This window comes from Galeopterus variegatus, unplaced genomic scaffold, assembly GCF_000696425.1.
Source record: "Galeopterus variegatus unplaced genomic scaffold, G_variegatus-3.0.2 Scaffold4952, whole genome shotgun sequence".
In the NCBI taxonomy this organism is placed as follows: Eukaryota; Metazoa; Chordata; class Mammalia; order Dermoptera; family Cynocephalidae; genus Galeopterus; species Galeopterus variegatus.
Genome location: NW_007731063.1, coordinates 86,011 through 102,957, shown reverse-complemented (window position 1 = coordinate 102,957; position 16,947 = coordinate 86,011). Strand labels below are relative to the sequence as shown.

The 16,947-nt window shown below is 32.8% G+C and overlaps 1 protein-coding gene across 1 annotated transcript in view; it reads left to right on the top strand.

Annotated features, from left to right (window-relative positions):
* Positions 1–16,947, top strand: part of LOC103604086 (breast carcinoma-amplified sequence 3-like) — a gene marked incomplete at both ends in the record, with an annotated part of 144,874 nt that overhangs the window by 46,577 nt on the left and 81,350 nt on the right. Inside the window, one exon of the mRNA XM_008588679.1 lies at positions 15,401–15,473. Within this exon, the coding sequence (XP_008586901.1) occupies positions 15,401–15,473 (73 nt within the window). The remainder of the gene's footprint in view (positions 1–15,400; positions 15,474–16,947) is intronic.

The following is a 16,947-nucleotide window of genomic DNA, read 5'->3' as shown; positions in this document are numbered from 1 at the left end:
AATGTACTCAAAAAGCATTGCCAGCATTATCCTGTAGTATCCTGACACTTAAGTTCCTTATATTCTTTATCCTTGTTTACCTCAATCACCACAAGAAGCCCAAAACTCACAGGCTATTTCTTATCCTCCTACCCTCTCCATATGGTATTTACTTTTCAAACTTTCTCTCTCTATTAATTCCCCTACCCTCGCACTCCCCAACCCAAGTCCTGAAACCTTCTGATTGGGCCGTCTTGGAAGTCACTGTATGTCATCTGCAAAATCCCCTATATCCTTAACCTGTTTTGGAATGTTTTTTCCTTTTTGCTTATCCCAGTCTTTCTCAGTTACTACTTTTCTGTTTTTGGAGATTAGGTTTTTATCTCATGGTTTTCTCTATGACCACTCCTTTCAGGATTCCTAATAATGAATATATTTTAATGTGCTTATTTGAAATCCCTGTGTCCTCTTTGGTAAATGTACATTGATATCTTTCATCAATTAATGTCGAGTTTAGAGAGTTCTTTACATATTCTGGATGATAACAAATAGTAACAAATTGTTTGTTGGATATATGATTTTCAAGTATTTTATTTCTTTCATCTTATAGGAATATCATCCTTTTCTTTCTTTCATGCTTATCCTTTCATCCTCTTAATTTTGACTCATTTCATCTCCACTGAACAAAATACATTTTTACTTTATTTGATAAAAAATGATTAGAATGGGTTCTGTTTTATGGAATTCACTTATATGCTTGTTTTATTGTGTGGTTGAGCAAAATTTTAAATTAATATTGTGTTCTATAATTTAATAAATCTTTATTTTCAAATGAGAGTAGGGACAATTTCCTCAAATAATTTGCCACAAACTAGTAGAGATCAATATACAGATGATTAACTTTTATATTCTCCTTTGATTCTCATTTGTCATGTTTTGTTATGCTTAGGGAATTGGTGTTTACTCAGCAAGAACTTTGTGTTACTCAGCAAGATTTATTTCACTGCAGACTGTAAACCTTTAAAGGAATTGGATTGATTCCCAAAGTTTAGTAGTGGGTGGATATAGTTGATCTCTGGGTGGTTTTACATGTCCTTATAAGAGGATATAATTACCTACCCTATAAAAAGACCAACTCTAGCATTTGACCAGCAGTCGCGTTGTTCTGGCTAGAGTTGAGTGATTTACGCATGTTTGTTGGATGTATGCTACAAGTAGCATGTGGTTGTGTGGGAAAATAAAGGTATGGGTTATGTAAATATTAACACATTTTTATTGTAAAATTTCCTTGTGTCTGTTGTAGGTTTTTCCTAGGTGGATATTGTTTATTACATCTAAAAAAAATTTTTTTTTTGGCAAGAAGCTTTTTGGTTAATACAGTAGTAGTGCTCTTTATTTATTTTAATGCAGCTTTTTATCTCACCACATTATACTACCAGTCACTGAGTTTTTCTAAATCATGCAAGGATGGTATGATTCTATTTGAAAATTATTCTTGGTACTATTTAGTTTATATTTACTCGAGCATTGAGGGGTGAGATATGCCTGTGATGGGAATTTATTAGCAGCTTTGTTTCTTTTAATTTCCAGGCTGTGGTCCTTTACACCTTTCTTAGAGTTACAGCTATTGTAGTCTTGAGATACTTTCCTGTGGTAATTATAGAATATCTGTAGATATTTTGTTAGATATATGAGTACATACAAATGTTTCAATGTTGCCCTTTAAGGTAATTTTGTCACCATGGTTTTGTTTTATTTTTTGGCTGTTTAGCCATCTTTTTCAAATAAAGAGTTTTCCTCCTCCTCCTTCTTGTTATTCAACTTAGTTACCTTATACTTATTTGGATCATGTTTCCACTTATTGTCTGTCTTATCCCCACATTTCTTTTTCCATATTCTTTAAACAAAACAAATAATTATTTATAAAAATGAAATGTACAATTATATATATTTCTTCACCCATTTTTTAAAGTTTCATTTCTTTCTACATTAATTAATATATTAACAGTTGGTATAGATGTTTCCAGACCTTTTTCTATGTGTGAATTTCTTTTTTTGTACTGGAGGATTTACCAAGCTTTCTCGGTCACAAGATTGTTGTGTTTTTGTAATTCTGGAAAATTCTCTGCCATTTATCCCTTTGAATATTACATTTATCTGTTTAAATATCATGTTTTATTTTCTTTTTTCTGACATTGCCCTCACCGTGCTCAGCATAGAACTTTCCGTCAAGAGTTCAACATACCAGGTGAATAACCTAGCTAGAAAACAGACTAACTTTCACAATAGCAAAAGAAACCCACCCCAGCTACACAGTCTTTTTGCCTTAAATATGAACTGAAAGTTAAGGATAACCAGTGTGTGAGGAGTCTAGAAGTTTCTACTGAGGAGGGATTACTTTAAAAGTATTTTTGTTTATCTGTTGCGTCTGTTTAGCTTATAGAACAGTGTGAGACCCATAATTGTTGCTTAATAATTGCTTGCTTTGTTTAGTTTATAGTTAAAATTTTATGTTATTTTACCAAGTTTTTAACATCACTTCTCCTCCAGAACGTCTTCATTTTAGTTTATGATATATAGCACTTGCTGTATCCAAATTAGGTAGTATCTCCAGTTTACAGATGTGACAGTTGAAGTTCAGAATTAAGGTTATAAAGCAATTAGTTGGAAAAGTGAGTTTTGAAATCCCTGCCTATCTGACTTCAAATTCCATGCTCTGTCAATTTTCTGTATTACTTCCGTTTAGATCAAATGTTGTGACTATAAAATATGTTAGTTGGTCTTTGGAAATTAAGGATTAACATGTTGATAATTAGGGTCCTTAAATGCATGCATATGTATATTTACATATTTGTGTACATAAATAGAGATCTTTCTCAGTGGAGGAAGGGATGAATAGGCGGAGCACACAGGATTTTTAGGGAAGTGAGAATACTTGATATGATACTATAATGGTAGTTATGTGTCATTATAAATTTGTTTAAACCCATAGAATGTGTTCAACACCAGGAGTGGACCCTAATGTAAACTCTGGACTCTGCGTAATAATGATGTGTCAGTGTGGGTTCATCAAGTGTAACAAATGTTGACAGTGGGGTAGACAGTGTCTGTGTGGGTAGGCTGTATATGGGAAATCTCTTTCAGTTTTACTGTGAACCTAAAACTGCTCTAAAGAAAATAAAGTCTCAATCAAATTTTTCCTAAGCATCCAAGATTTTTGGTAATATAATTCTATTCTAATAATAGCTAGATAATAGATTTCTCATCATTAATTTCCTCTTTGCCTTCTTCTCCTGGGCATAATTGCTCTAAACAAAATGTACCCACTCCTCTCCCACTCCTCCAGTACATATAGAGTTTCCATATTGTAGACCATGAGATAATACTGCATGTATGGTTTGAGACTAATTCTGCTTTTTTGTTTGTTTGTATCTCACTTTATAATATCCTCTTTGACTTCGTTAGAGTTCTTTGTGGGCAACAGTAGTCTGCAGTCAGAATTGGCCACACAGAGTTTGCTTGAGTATGGGAAAGTGGATGAGATGTGGCTGGGCGAACATAAAAATGAAGTACAGCCATGCCATGCATCACATAGTGAAGTTTTAGTCAGTGATGGGCTATGTGTACTACAGTAGCTATACTAAATAGTATACGTGTGTAGTGTAGTGGGCTGTACCATCTAGGTTTGTATAAATGCACTGTATGATGTTCACACAACAATGAAATTGCCTTAGGGCACATTTCTCCAAATGAATCCCAATCGTTAAACAATGCATGACTGTATAATATAAAGCAGTACTCTGTTGTAGAGTTGATGCCAGGAAAGTATCTAAACATGTGGAATATGGTTACAATCCTGTATTAAATAATGCAGTCAAGGCATGTAGTAAGCCAAAGTTCAAAAACTCTTTTATTGAAGATGTTAGACATCTAAAGGAGTATAATATGTAAAATTTGGGAGTATAGAAGAAAGTAAATGTTCACACATAAAATACCAGATTTGAAAAAAAAATCATAATACGTACTGTTGATGGGATGTATTTTTACAAATTTGGAGAGGAATGTGAATTTTAAAAGTATTTTTGGAAAGTAATTCAGCAAGCAGTATTTACTAAATTAAATATATCTAACATCCCCATACATGTCCCTTAACTTAGGCACTTTCACTTTTGAAAGTCTATGTAATAGGTACTAAAGTATCAATATATAAGAATGCAGTATATTTACAAGAAGGTTTATAATCAGATATCCTGAATGTACATCAGCAGGAATGGTCAAATATGGCTGTGCTGTAGTCACACTATGTAGTATTAAGAAGCTACTAAACACTCAGTTAGATGTATGAGGGTGCTGCAAAAAGTTCGTGGAAAAATAGAACTAAAAGATAATATATTTTTGACCTGGAGGGATTTACACATGGTATTGAGTGAGAAAAATAAGATGCAGAGTAATGTAATTACTATGATGCCATTCTGTAAAATAAACATCTAAAAAAAAAAAAAACTATGCTGTATTTAACAATGTATATGTTTTGTTCATGATCAAATGACCATGGATAAAATTATGGAAGCAATTTTAGGGTGTTAGTATTGTTTACTTGGACATATGAGTAGAATGTGAAAATACATATAGTATTTGTGAGTGTAAATGTGAAATATAAAATAATGTATATTATTGTAAATATGTAAAATTTCAGTCTGCTCATTTGCAAGACTCCTGAACATATTGTTTGACTTCGGTGTGGGATTGTGCATGATTATGCTATTGTTTTCAGTTCATCAATTAAAATGAAAGACAGATCAGTTGTTCAAGTGCTTATCGTAAGATTATTTTGTTTTTTAGGCAACATTTCTATAGAGAGGTCAGACTGCAGCTTGTTAAAGCTTTATGTCATAGTATTTGCTATTATTTAAAGTTGAAGTAATTACCATTTTGAGTGAATTGGATTACTTTTCTAATTTGTATGTATTTCAACTTTTCTTTTAAAAAATATCAAACCTCCATAAAAGTAGAAATAGTAGGATAATAAACACCTGTGTATCCTTTATCTAGCCTTATTATTAATATTATTTCGCATTTTGGATAGTAAAGAAGAAAAAGCCCCCTATTCAACCACTGTTAATGTCATGCTGTTTAATATCCTTTGCCACTGACGATATTTCTAATTAGCTTAAATTTGTAACTCAGGCATAATTTATAGCAGATAAATGCACAGATTTGTATGCTATAGTTTGAGTTTTGACAAGTGCATCAATCCTTGTAACCGATACATCTATAAAGACAGCATTTCATCACCCCAGTCATCCTCATCTATCCAAGAGGCTTGTACTATTCTGATTTGTTTCACTTTGTAGTTTTCCCTGCTTTTGATAATGATGTCTGCATCAGTATATCTTTACTTTCTGTTGCTGAATAGTATTCCATTGCATGAATATATGACAATTACATGCAAAAATTTAGACAAGTTATTTAACCTTCCTTAAGTTCAGTTTACACCTCTGTAAAATGGATGATTTGTATTTGGTGCTTTTTAAGGTCTGATGAGTTTAATCTGTAAAAGAGTACCGAGGCCTCATCATCAAGTGAAATAGAAGGTGCCACTGAAGGTTAAAGGATACCTCACATACTTAACATTCAAACAAGTTAATGCCTTTCTAGGCGTATTTTGGATATTTGAGACAAATGGCAAAGATGTCTTTGGTGATCATGTTTAGGTAAAACTATTCAAGGTAATAAGATTTATGTCCTGTTTCTCTTTCTTGTGGTTAGTCGATGATATTTGCAGCCTCTGCATCTGTTTTCCTTTGTCTCTCTCCTCATCTGCTTTATCTCTTTCTTCTCTGTCTTCAAAAATTGCTCAGATTTGGTAAGAAAATAGAATTTTGTAGCACACAAAAACTAACAGAATCTAAACATTTCCACACAAAATTTATTGGCAATGGAATCAAACTTTACGGCTAAAATTTAGATCTGCAAAATTTGACTATATCTTGAAGGCTGAGATTGAGAGAATCGATAAAAAACTTGCCAAGGACAAACTGATTGAATCAAATGTATTTTTAAGAAAATAATTTCGGTAAAATAAATTATGAAATGGAAGACTTAGAAATAGTTTAACTGATAAAATGAATTTAGTTGTTCAATGGAATCCTCTGGAAAAGATTTTCTCATTGAAAATTCATTAGTGTTAGCGTACTTTTATGTAAAATCTTTGTATTGAAGACATCATCCTCAACATCAAAAGAGTAGAGTTGGGATATTTCATTATCAGTTGGATTTTTATTGGATATGCTTTTGGACCCAGGCAAAAGCTGTTTCTGTTTGATGTCTTGAAATCTTTAAGACTGATTTATGAGCTTAAACTCTTCGGTTTAAATGAGTTTACAATGGTGCGTATGGTGGGGGATATTATTTAACATTTTCTGACAAGCAAACTGTTTTGAATTTTGTTGAGTGGGAGAGTAGTTGGTGAGTTGGTGGACAAGCCCATTTTCATTACTTTAATTGTGCGATTTATTAGGATTTTAAGCTTTTTATAAATGTTTTAGTGTTATAGGACAGAATTAAAAGGATTTAGAATAAAAGGAGTTTAACAAAAGGACTTTGCAACAGGATTGCAATAGTTTTTATATTTGATGGATTTGGCTAGCCGCTTTTCATTTCAATCATCATGGTACATTCTGTTAAATGCTGTAGAACAGGTGTGTGTAACGTCATTCTCTCTATTGTACATGCAAATAAACACACAATTTTATATATAAAAAGTTAATCCGCTGCAATTTGGAGGATTACATTATGGGAGGGTGATGACTCCATTAGGCATCATGAAGAGTACATGCTACTATTTATACTGCATGAAAAAACAAGTTAATAGCTACAATGTTCCTGAGATTGTAGAATTTTTATACTAACACTTTAAGAATTGTGATTATTCAAGCCATGCACGATGAAATTATTTAAACAAGAATTAAGATTTTGTCACATTGTTTTCCATTCTAAAATTAGATTTTTTTTTTTACTGTAGACATGCCTTGAATAAATTTGGAGGTTTTGTTAATATTTGCTTACTGTAGATTGTGGTCTTTTCAATTTGCATGGATTTTCTAGTAGGTGCTTCAGGGGTTATACGGTTTTCAGGATAGGGCTTTTATTTTGTAGTTTGAAATTTTTGCTTCTTTGAATAACCATGAACAGTATAAATCTTTAGAAAGTGTCATGTGCCTGACAGATAGAGCAAAGTCTGCTGGAGTGTTATACTCCAGTAGGTCAGTGAGAACTAATGGAGTTCCTCAATTCAGGTTTGAAAGAGCATAACAATCAAAGCATTCTTGCCAGTATTATTTGCATTTTAAAAACTTTGATGTTTCATTCATCAAAATATAAAATTGGTATGTATAATACAGGTACAAACCGTAAAGACCCTGTAAAGACCAGGAGGTAGAAGGAAAATGGGTATTGTTAAAGGAGAAGGTGAATATGTAGGAGTGAAAAATTGGCCCTGTATAGATGAGGTTCAGTTGTAAATAATTAGGAACATAAATATTGTGGGCTTTGGATCAGTTAATTTTTAATTTATGCTTGGATCAAAAGTTATATTGTTAATTGTGAAATCTGATTCATTTGTTTAGCAGGGGTAACAACACACAATCCATAGTAAATTATGTTTGAACAAACATTCTTGGTGCTTTTTCAACACATAGGCATAGATTTGTTTAAAAGATATAGATACTGATTGTTACACAATTCTAAAACATTTAAATAATTATAAAGAATTTTAGTTATAAGCATTGCTTCTGTTTTTAGTTTTGATCTTTATTATTGTGGTATTGATAATATAGTCTGGTGTCTAAGGGATGAGAAAATTTGTCTTAATTTTCAGTCTCAATTATAATCACAGTTAAAAAGTATTATATTATGTCAGGTCACAATCTAAATGTGTAATAACCATTCACCTGGCCTCCTTTGGATTAAGTCTCATTATTTTTGGAGGGATCCATTAACATGGATTGTTAACATTTCAAATGCTTTTTACCAACCCGAAACAAAAAGAGTTTTGAAGTCCCCTGGCTATACCTCCCAAATATTTTCTCCTTTCTAATCCCCTAAGAGGTAAATCCCTGTCCTGAAATTAGTGTTTATCTTTCATTTAGTATTTAATGTACACTGAATATCTATTTATCTATCTACAGACACATTATATGTACCTTTAAAATTTTTTTCAAGTTGTGGTAAAACTCACTTAAAATAAAATTTATCATCTTAATCATTTTGAAGCATGCAGTTCATTGGTGTTATGTGTGTTCACATTGTTTTGCTAGAGATCTATAGAGACTTTTTTATGGTGCATAAGATAACTCTATACCCATCTAACTACTTCGCATTTCCCCCATCCCCCCAGCTTGTGGCAGTCATTATTCTACTTTCTGTTTAAGTGAGTTTAACTACTTTAGATAACTCACATAAGCAGTTAATCATGCAGTATTTGTCCTTTTGTGATTGACTTATTTCACTTAGCATAATGTTCTCAAGGTTCATTCATATTGTTGCATGTGACAGGATTTCCTTCTTTTTAAGGCTGCGTAATATTCCATGTAGTGTATATACCTCATTTTCTTTATTTATTCATCAGTAGACTTTTGGGTTGCTTCTAGTTCTTGGCTATTGTGAATAATGCTGCAGTGAACCTACGTATGCAAATGATTGCTACAGTTATTTTTAATTAGTAAACTTTAATTTTTAGAGCAGTTTTAGGTTCATAGCAAAATCAAACAAAAAATACAGATGAGCTCTTATATACCCTATCTCCATACAGGCAACAGCCTCCCCAACTATCTCCTTGTACCACAGTGGTACATTTGTTACAAATCAATGATCTTACACTGATACATCATTATTATTCAAAGTCTGTTGTTTAATTTAGGATTCACTCTTGGTGTACATTCTGTGAGTTTTCACGAATGTATAATGACGTGTATCCACCATTGCAGTATCATACATACAGTATGGAGATGTGGATCATCCTTTTACATTTTTTTTTTTTTTTGACGGCTGGTAAGTATAGAGATGGAAACCTGGACCTTGGTGATATTGGCACTGTGCTCTAACCAACTGAGCTAACTGGCCAGCCCTCACATGCTTTTTGCTGTGTGTATATCTTTGGTGAGGTAGCTGTTCAGATCTTTTGCCCATTTTTAAATCAGGTTGTTTTATTGTTGAATTTCACGACTTCTTTGTATATTTTGGCTAACAGTGCCTTTTATCAGATGTGTACTTTACAAAAATTTTCTCCCAGTCTGGCTTGTCTTCTCATTCTTTTGACATATGTACCTTTTAAAATAGCAAGACCTAAGTTATTTAATATTACAGAAATTCATTAGTAAAGCAAGTCTTAGCAAGGAGTTTCCTCTTTCTTTTATCTTTCATTTTTAAAAACTTTATTCTGAAATAATTACATTTCACAGGAAGTTGCAAAAATACTACAGAAAGAGGTCTGGTGTATCCTTCACCCAGGTTTCCTCAATAGTTACATCTTATATATAGGTATAGAACAATATAAAAACCAGGAAATTGATGTAGGTAGAATGCACGCAAATTGTTCAATGCCATTTTATCATGTTAATTACCACCAGTCAAGATACAGAACTATTTTATCACCACAAAGATCTCCCTCATGCTACCTCGCTTCACCATCCCTAACCCTTGAGAACCATTAATCTGTCTCCATCTCTATAATAATTTTATCATTCAAGATTGTTGTGTATGTGGAATTATGCGATATGTGAAGTTTTTTGAGGTTAGTATTTCACTAGTACAGTGCTCTTGAGACTTATCAAAGTTGTTTAGTGTATCAGTAGTTCCTTTCTAGTGTTGAATAGTATTCCACGGTATGGGCATACCATTCATCTGTTGAGGAACATCTTGGGTGATTTCATTTTCTGGCTCTTACAAATAAACTTGTGAACATTTGTGTACAAGTTTTTGAGTGGATAAATAAATAAGCTTTTATTTATTTGGGATAAGTGCTCATGACTCTGATTGCTATTTAGTTTGTTTGTTTGTTTGTTTTTAAGAAACTTCCAAACTCTTTTGCAAAGGGGCTGTAGGTACTATTTTACATTTCCACCAAACATGTATGAGAGATTTAAGTTCTTTGAGTTTTTACCAGCATTTGCTATTGACATGAGTTTTGATTTTAGCTCTTATAATAGTTGTGTAACGATATCTCATTGTGCTTTTAATTTACATTTGCCTAGTGGCTAATCCTGTTGAACATCTTTACCTGTGCTACTTGCCATCCATATCTTCTTTTCATTGAATTATCTATGTCTTTTCCCCATTTTCTAATTGGATTGTTTGTTTTTTACAGGTGAGTTTTGAGATTACTTTACATATTCTAGATGTGGGCCTTTGTCAGATAATGTGATTTGCAAGTATTTTTTTAAGTGTATGTGTAGCTCCTGTTTTCATTCTCTTAAAAGGGTCTTTCACAGAGCAAAATTTGTTAAGTTCAATTTAATTAAGTCCAGTTAATTATTTAAAAAATTTTTTTCTCTCATGGATCATACTTTTTGGTTTCATGTTTGGAGATCTGTTTGCCAAACCCTGTGTCCTGTAGATTTTCTTCTGTGTTTTCTTCTGAAAGTTGCACTGCATAGTTTTACATTTAAACGTGTTAAGTTTGGCTAAGTGTGAGGTTTAGGTTGAGTTTTTTTTCCTATGGATATCCAATTCCTATAGGACCATTTGTTGACTATTCTTTCTCACTTGAATTGCTTTTACACCTTTGTCAAAAATCAGTTGGCCATATTTGCATGGGTCTATTTCTGCATTTTCTTCTGTTCCTTAATCTGTGTGTCTCTTTTTCTCTGCCAGTACCACTCAGTCTTGATTATTATAGCTGTATAAAAACTCCTGAAATATGGTAGAGTGACTTCTCTCATTTTCTCCCTTTTCCAACTTGTTTTAGTTGTTTTAGCTCCTTTGCCTTTCCATATAAATTTTAGAATAAGCATGCCTATAATTACCAAAAATATTGATGAGATTTTGGTAGGAATTGCATTAAACTTTATACCATTATATATCTCCATTTATTTAGATTGTCTTAAATTTCTTACATCAGCATTTTGTCGTTTCCAGTATACATGCTTTGTTAGATTTATATTTGAGTGTTTCTTTTGAGCAACTATAAACAGTATTATATTTTAAATCTCAGTTTTCATGTGTTTATGGCTACTATATGTTTTTGTATATTGATCTTTTATCTTGTGATCTTGTTCAACTAACTCACTTATTCTAGGAGTTTTTTTTGCTGATTCCTCAGGATTTCCTAAGTAAAAAATTATGTCATGTGCAAATAGGGAGTTTTATTTATTCCTTTCTGATCTTTATGGCTCTTGTTTTCTTTGTAGACTTATTGTACTGGGTAGAACTTGCAGTATTATATTGAATCACAGTATAGGGAGTGGACATGCTTGTCTTGTACCTGACCTTAGAGTGAAAGAATTAAGTCTGTATGTTAGCTGTAGGCTTTTGTGATAAGTTATATTTATATCATTTAATACCCAGAGCAACCAGTTGAATTCCTGATCCTACGAACAACCTGCTTTTTCTCTAGAGGCTTGTAGAAGCTTCTTTTTGTTTCTGTTGTCTCGAAATGATATACCCTGATATAGCTCTGTTTAATTCATTGTGCTGGAACCTGAAGGTGCTGATAAACTCATACTCTTTTGTTCTGGGGAAATTTTTTCAATGATTTCATACATGATTTTCTCTTGGCTCTTTGAGTCTGTTCCTTACAGAATTTGTGTGTGTGTCTAAGTGCTGTTTTCCTCTCTTTTGTGTTTTTGCTCTTTTCTCTGGGACATTTTAAAAAAATGTTACTCTGAGGCTTGTATTGAATTTTTAAATAATAGCTACACTTTTTTTTTTTTTGATGGCCGGCAGGGATCCAAATCCTTAACCTTGAAGTAATCAGCACAGTGCTCTTAACCAACTGAGCTAACCGGCCAGGCATATCTACCATTTAAAAAATTTTTTTGAGAAATCTCTTTTATTTTCTACCATTCATTTTTCATTGTATTCTTATATTCTTCCATGCCTGCAACATATCCTCTTAAATCGTGGACATTATAAATGATAGTATTTTTTATTTTTGATGTTTTCTTCCTGTACAGTGTTAGACGCTTTTCTAGATGACATTTTTTTTTTTTTTGGTGGCTGGCCGGTATAGATGACTGTTAATCCTTGGCTGTTTGCACATGATTGTCAGTAGAAAACTAATAAGCTAATTAAAAACACTGTGTCCGTGTTTGTCAACTTTTAACTATATTGTGGGGTGCTTTGGTTGTGCTCGTTTGTTCGTTGGAGCCATCTCATGGATAGTATTTTTCAGTCTCCTTATGGATTTGTTAATTTCCCAGAAAAGATTTACAAGCTCCTGCCCTAAAGGAAAAAGTTCTGGTGTTAGTATTCTGGAAGCACAATGGGAGAAGGGACATAGAGAATGGGGAAGGGCTGCTTCAGTATTAAGTGTTAGTGTTGTCATTTAATCTTCTTGGTTTGTTTGTTTGCTTGCACTCGCCAGTAGCCTGTGTCCTTCTGTCTTACTGTCTGTGGAGAATAGCCTTTCAGTCTTGTTCTGGGAATGAGAAGGGTGAGTTGCTTAACTCAAATGAAGGTCTTAGGATCTATGTGTTTTTCAAATAGCCCAAAACAAATCCAGTCCTCTATTTTAGCTTCATTCCCTTTCACATCCAATCCCAGGTGTACTGGATGTATTATCAGTTATTGTGTCTTTCAAAGATTTTGTGGTGTAAAGTACTTTGATTCTCAGGTTTTTTTTTGTTTTCTTTTTTCCTCCCAGCGCTGCCTTGAACTTTTACTTAAGGTTGTTATGTCAGGCATCACTTGTCTATTTCAACAATTTGTTGGGGATGTTATATATTTTTTAACCCTATTTAATTTAACATAATTTTCCTAGAATTTTCAAAAGGAATGACATGAAATATACATATCTTCAGTCTATCAATTTAACTCAGAATTGAAACAACCACTTACTGCTCTCTCCTGGCATTTGCCTCCTTATTTAAAACAAAGAAAATTTTGGGGAAATTTATATGTTCATATGGTTTGAAAACTAAAAAGTATAAGGTATTTTATACAATGAAAAGTGTCCTTCTATTTCTCCCTTTGTCTTCTGCTTTTTTCATTTTCCTCCCATAGGTATCTATAAGATTTTTTATGTATCCTTGCCGAGTTTGTATATATATGTATGTGTGTGTGTGCAAATAAATCCTTTTCATCTTTATACAAAAAAAGGTATATTTTTCTGTATTTTCCTATTATTGTATGTATTTCTTTGCCCACTTCATATCTTTTATTTCATTCTGTGTTTTCATAGAGTACTTCATTCTTTTTGCAGCTGTAGGAAATATTACACAGTCAAATTTTTCTAGTTTTTTGCTATTATAAACAGTGCTGTAGTGAATAATCTTGTATACAATTTATTTCTCTCATGCCTGACTATATGTATGGTATGAAATCCTAGCAATGATATTTTTTGTTTAAAGGGTATTTGTACTTGTAATTTTGATTAATATGGTTAAAGAATTAAAATTTTAGATTTTTTGGAGAAGCTCTTAGGTAAATGTCAATGTACATCTGTAGTTAAATTTTTTTAAGTGGAAACTTTCTGACTTATTCAAAAGTAGTATGAATAGTATAACAATCCTAAGAACCCATCACTCATTATTTTACGGCTGATTTTCTCTCATTAGCATCTACTCCCCTACCTCCATATTATTTTGAATCTCATCCTAGATATCATTTTATTGGTTAATATTTTATTACTTATTTCCAAAAAATAAGATATCTTAAAAATATAACTACAATATTGTAGGGGAGGAAAAATTTCTCCTTTGATCTCTCAGGGTCTCTGGCTGGGCCTAAGAATTAAACTGACATAAGACAGATTAACAGGAGAAAAGCATACAAATTTTATCTAGTAAAATTTTAAATGTATGTGGAAATCCTTACAGGAAAATGAAGACCCGGGTGAGTGCCTAGGGCTTAAGTGCTTTTACAGGGTTAAACAACGAGTGGCATTTGTGGAAAAGTATTAGGAAGATGAAGGTTACTTTAACAAAGTTAATACAGGTTTCTCTTATCCTGGACTCCCCATCTCTGGTGATTAGAATCTTTCTTTCCTCCTGGTATAAGGAGAGCATCTTTCACTTGGGGGTTTCTTTTCCTGCTTCTAGGAAGCAAAGGGAGGTCAGAGTGCATCTACTGTTTTTCACGTGCTTTTAGCTCAATATACCAAAGCAGCATATTTTGGGGTGGTATGTCCTGAATTCCTATAGCACCATTATCAATATAGTTTTAAGGAATTTCCCTCAGGTGTGAAATTGAGCGTCTTTTCATATGGTCCAGAGCCATTTCTATTTCCTGATTTTATTTTTTCTGCTGGTTGCTGGTATTATATTGGTTTTATATCTAGTAATATTGTTGAGTTCATTTGTTATTATTATGTTGACTAGGACTTGCAGCATAGGGGTGAATGGGAGGAGAAATTGAGTATATTGTGTTGTTACTGATTTTAATGGGCATATTCTGAACCATTACCTATGATATTTGCAGTAGATCTTTTATAGATAACCATTATTGGGTTAGGAAACCTGTTTTTATTCTTCTCTTTTGTTCTTATCATGATTAGGTATAGAACTTAACTGAATGCTTTTTCTGCATCTGCTGAAATGTTAGTATGATGAATTACATAAATAGATATTATAATGTGAAACTATTACTATTGGGTAAATCTAATTTGGTTATGAGATTTTTTTCCCCCTAATATATTGCTACTTGGTTTACTAATATTTTGTTGAGGATTTTTGCATTTATCAGTATATCAATGAAAATGGCCTGTAATTTTATAATTTTCCTGTCCTGAGCTACCTTCATTTAGTTTTAATATCAAGATCATACTAGTTTTAGGTAATTAGTTGGTGGGGTGGGGGTGGTTTTCTGATCTCATAGAGAATGTGTATAAGATTGAAGTTGGTGGCAATTAAAATGTTAAAAATTGCTGATTCAGGGGCTGGCCAGTTAGCTCAGTTGGTTAGAATGTGGTGTTGGTAAAACCAAGGTCAGTGGTTCGCCAGCTAGCTGCCAAAAAAATAAATATAAGTAAATATATAATATAATATAATAATATAATTAAATAACATGCTTGTTCGATTTCTTTAATGTTTGCAGGTTTATTTACCTTTTCTATGTTTTGTTCAGTCACGTGTATAAATTATATCAATTTACAATTAATACTTTTCTATCATTTCAGTTGTATATATTTTGAAAGTAGGAAAATAATGGGAAGGATACAAGAATGTTTCTCAAAGTTTACATTTTGTTTTATGCTCCCTATCAGGTGCTCAAAAGTGTGATAACTTTGCTGAAAAAAGACCCCTCCTTGGTGTTTGTAAGAGCATCGGATCTTCTGGGTAAGGAAATTTTAAAAATTATTTGAATCACCTGCTACACATTTGTATTATTATTCTAGAGTGGGAACTTTGATGTTTTAAAATTTTTATCACCATAAGACTAAGGTCTTCTAAAGAGAGAAGAAAAGAAAGTAAAACATATTTAGCATTTTCTGTGTTTCAGTCACTAAACTTATTGTTTCTCTGCTCATTGTTTTTTATATGCAGGATGATTGTAGGAAACAAAAGAAGGCCAGTAACGTAGATCAGATTATAGTTTTAAAATAGAAGATTAGCATCATTGAGAAAATGTTTTTTAATTTATGTGTTTCTAGTACAGTCACTTTTGTGATGGCCATTTTACAGTTAAATGTTACTATTAGGTGGTAATAATAATGACAACTTATTTTTATAATGTAATAATTATTATTATTAACAATAACTGACATTTATTGATGCTGTAGCATGTACCTGACACTATTCTAAAGGTGTTACATGAATTTTCTTTTTTATTCCTTACCATAGTACTATGAAAAAATACTGTTCTTATTCCTTTTTTACAGTTTAGAAAAACTGAGGCACTAATTCACACAGCAGAGTTATGGATTCAAACTCAAGCAGGCATGCTCTTATTTTCATGGTGGGTGCATTTATGACAATGAGAGGGCTGTGGACTACGATGACAAATCTCATTACTCATGAAGTCAAATGTTTTTTCTACTTTCTCCATATATTAAATGAGAATAATATTCTTCTCGGCGGCTTACAATGAATGAATGTTCAGCTTTATAATGACCTTTTCACTACATAATTCCAGTTAGGAATTATGTTCAGCTGCTAGTATCGTTACTGTGGCCTATACAAATCATGTAATTAGAAGTCTGTGGATAGGCAGTGCACGGCTAGTGAAATGTTTCTATGATGTCATTAGTGACCTCTATCACTTTATTATAAACTAATGTCAGAAAGGAAGGGTAGGGTTATTATAGTTAGTGATGAGATCATTTACTGAGGGATGAATTTGATGGTAAAGGGGTTATATAAGTTGAGATCTTCCAGAGAAATAAAAGCATCAGCGGCATATATAGTATGTGTGTATAGTCTAGCAAGTCCAAAATCTGCATGGTAGGCCAGCAGGCTTGAGACTCAGGGAAGAGTTTCAGTCCCGGTCTGAAGGCAGAATTCCCTCTACCTTGGAGGAAGTAAGTATTTTCTATTAATACATTCAACTGATTGAATGAGGCCCACTGACATTATGGAGGAGAATCTGCTTTACTCATAGTCTACTGATTTAGATGTTAATCTTATGTAAAAAATACCTTCACAGGCACATCTAGAATAGTGTTTGACCAAATATCTGGGTGCTGTGTTCTAGCTCATACATAAAATTAATCATCACAGGCATAATGAATGTAATCCTGATTAATATAGCAAGTGCCTCTCCCTGGCTGTAAGTCCGTCCCCCCCCCCCCCCCCCCCCCCCCCCCCCCCCCCC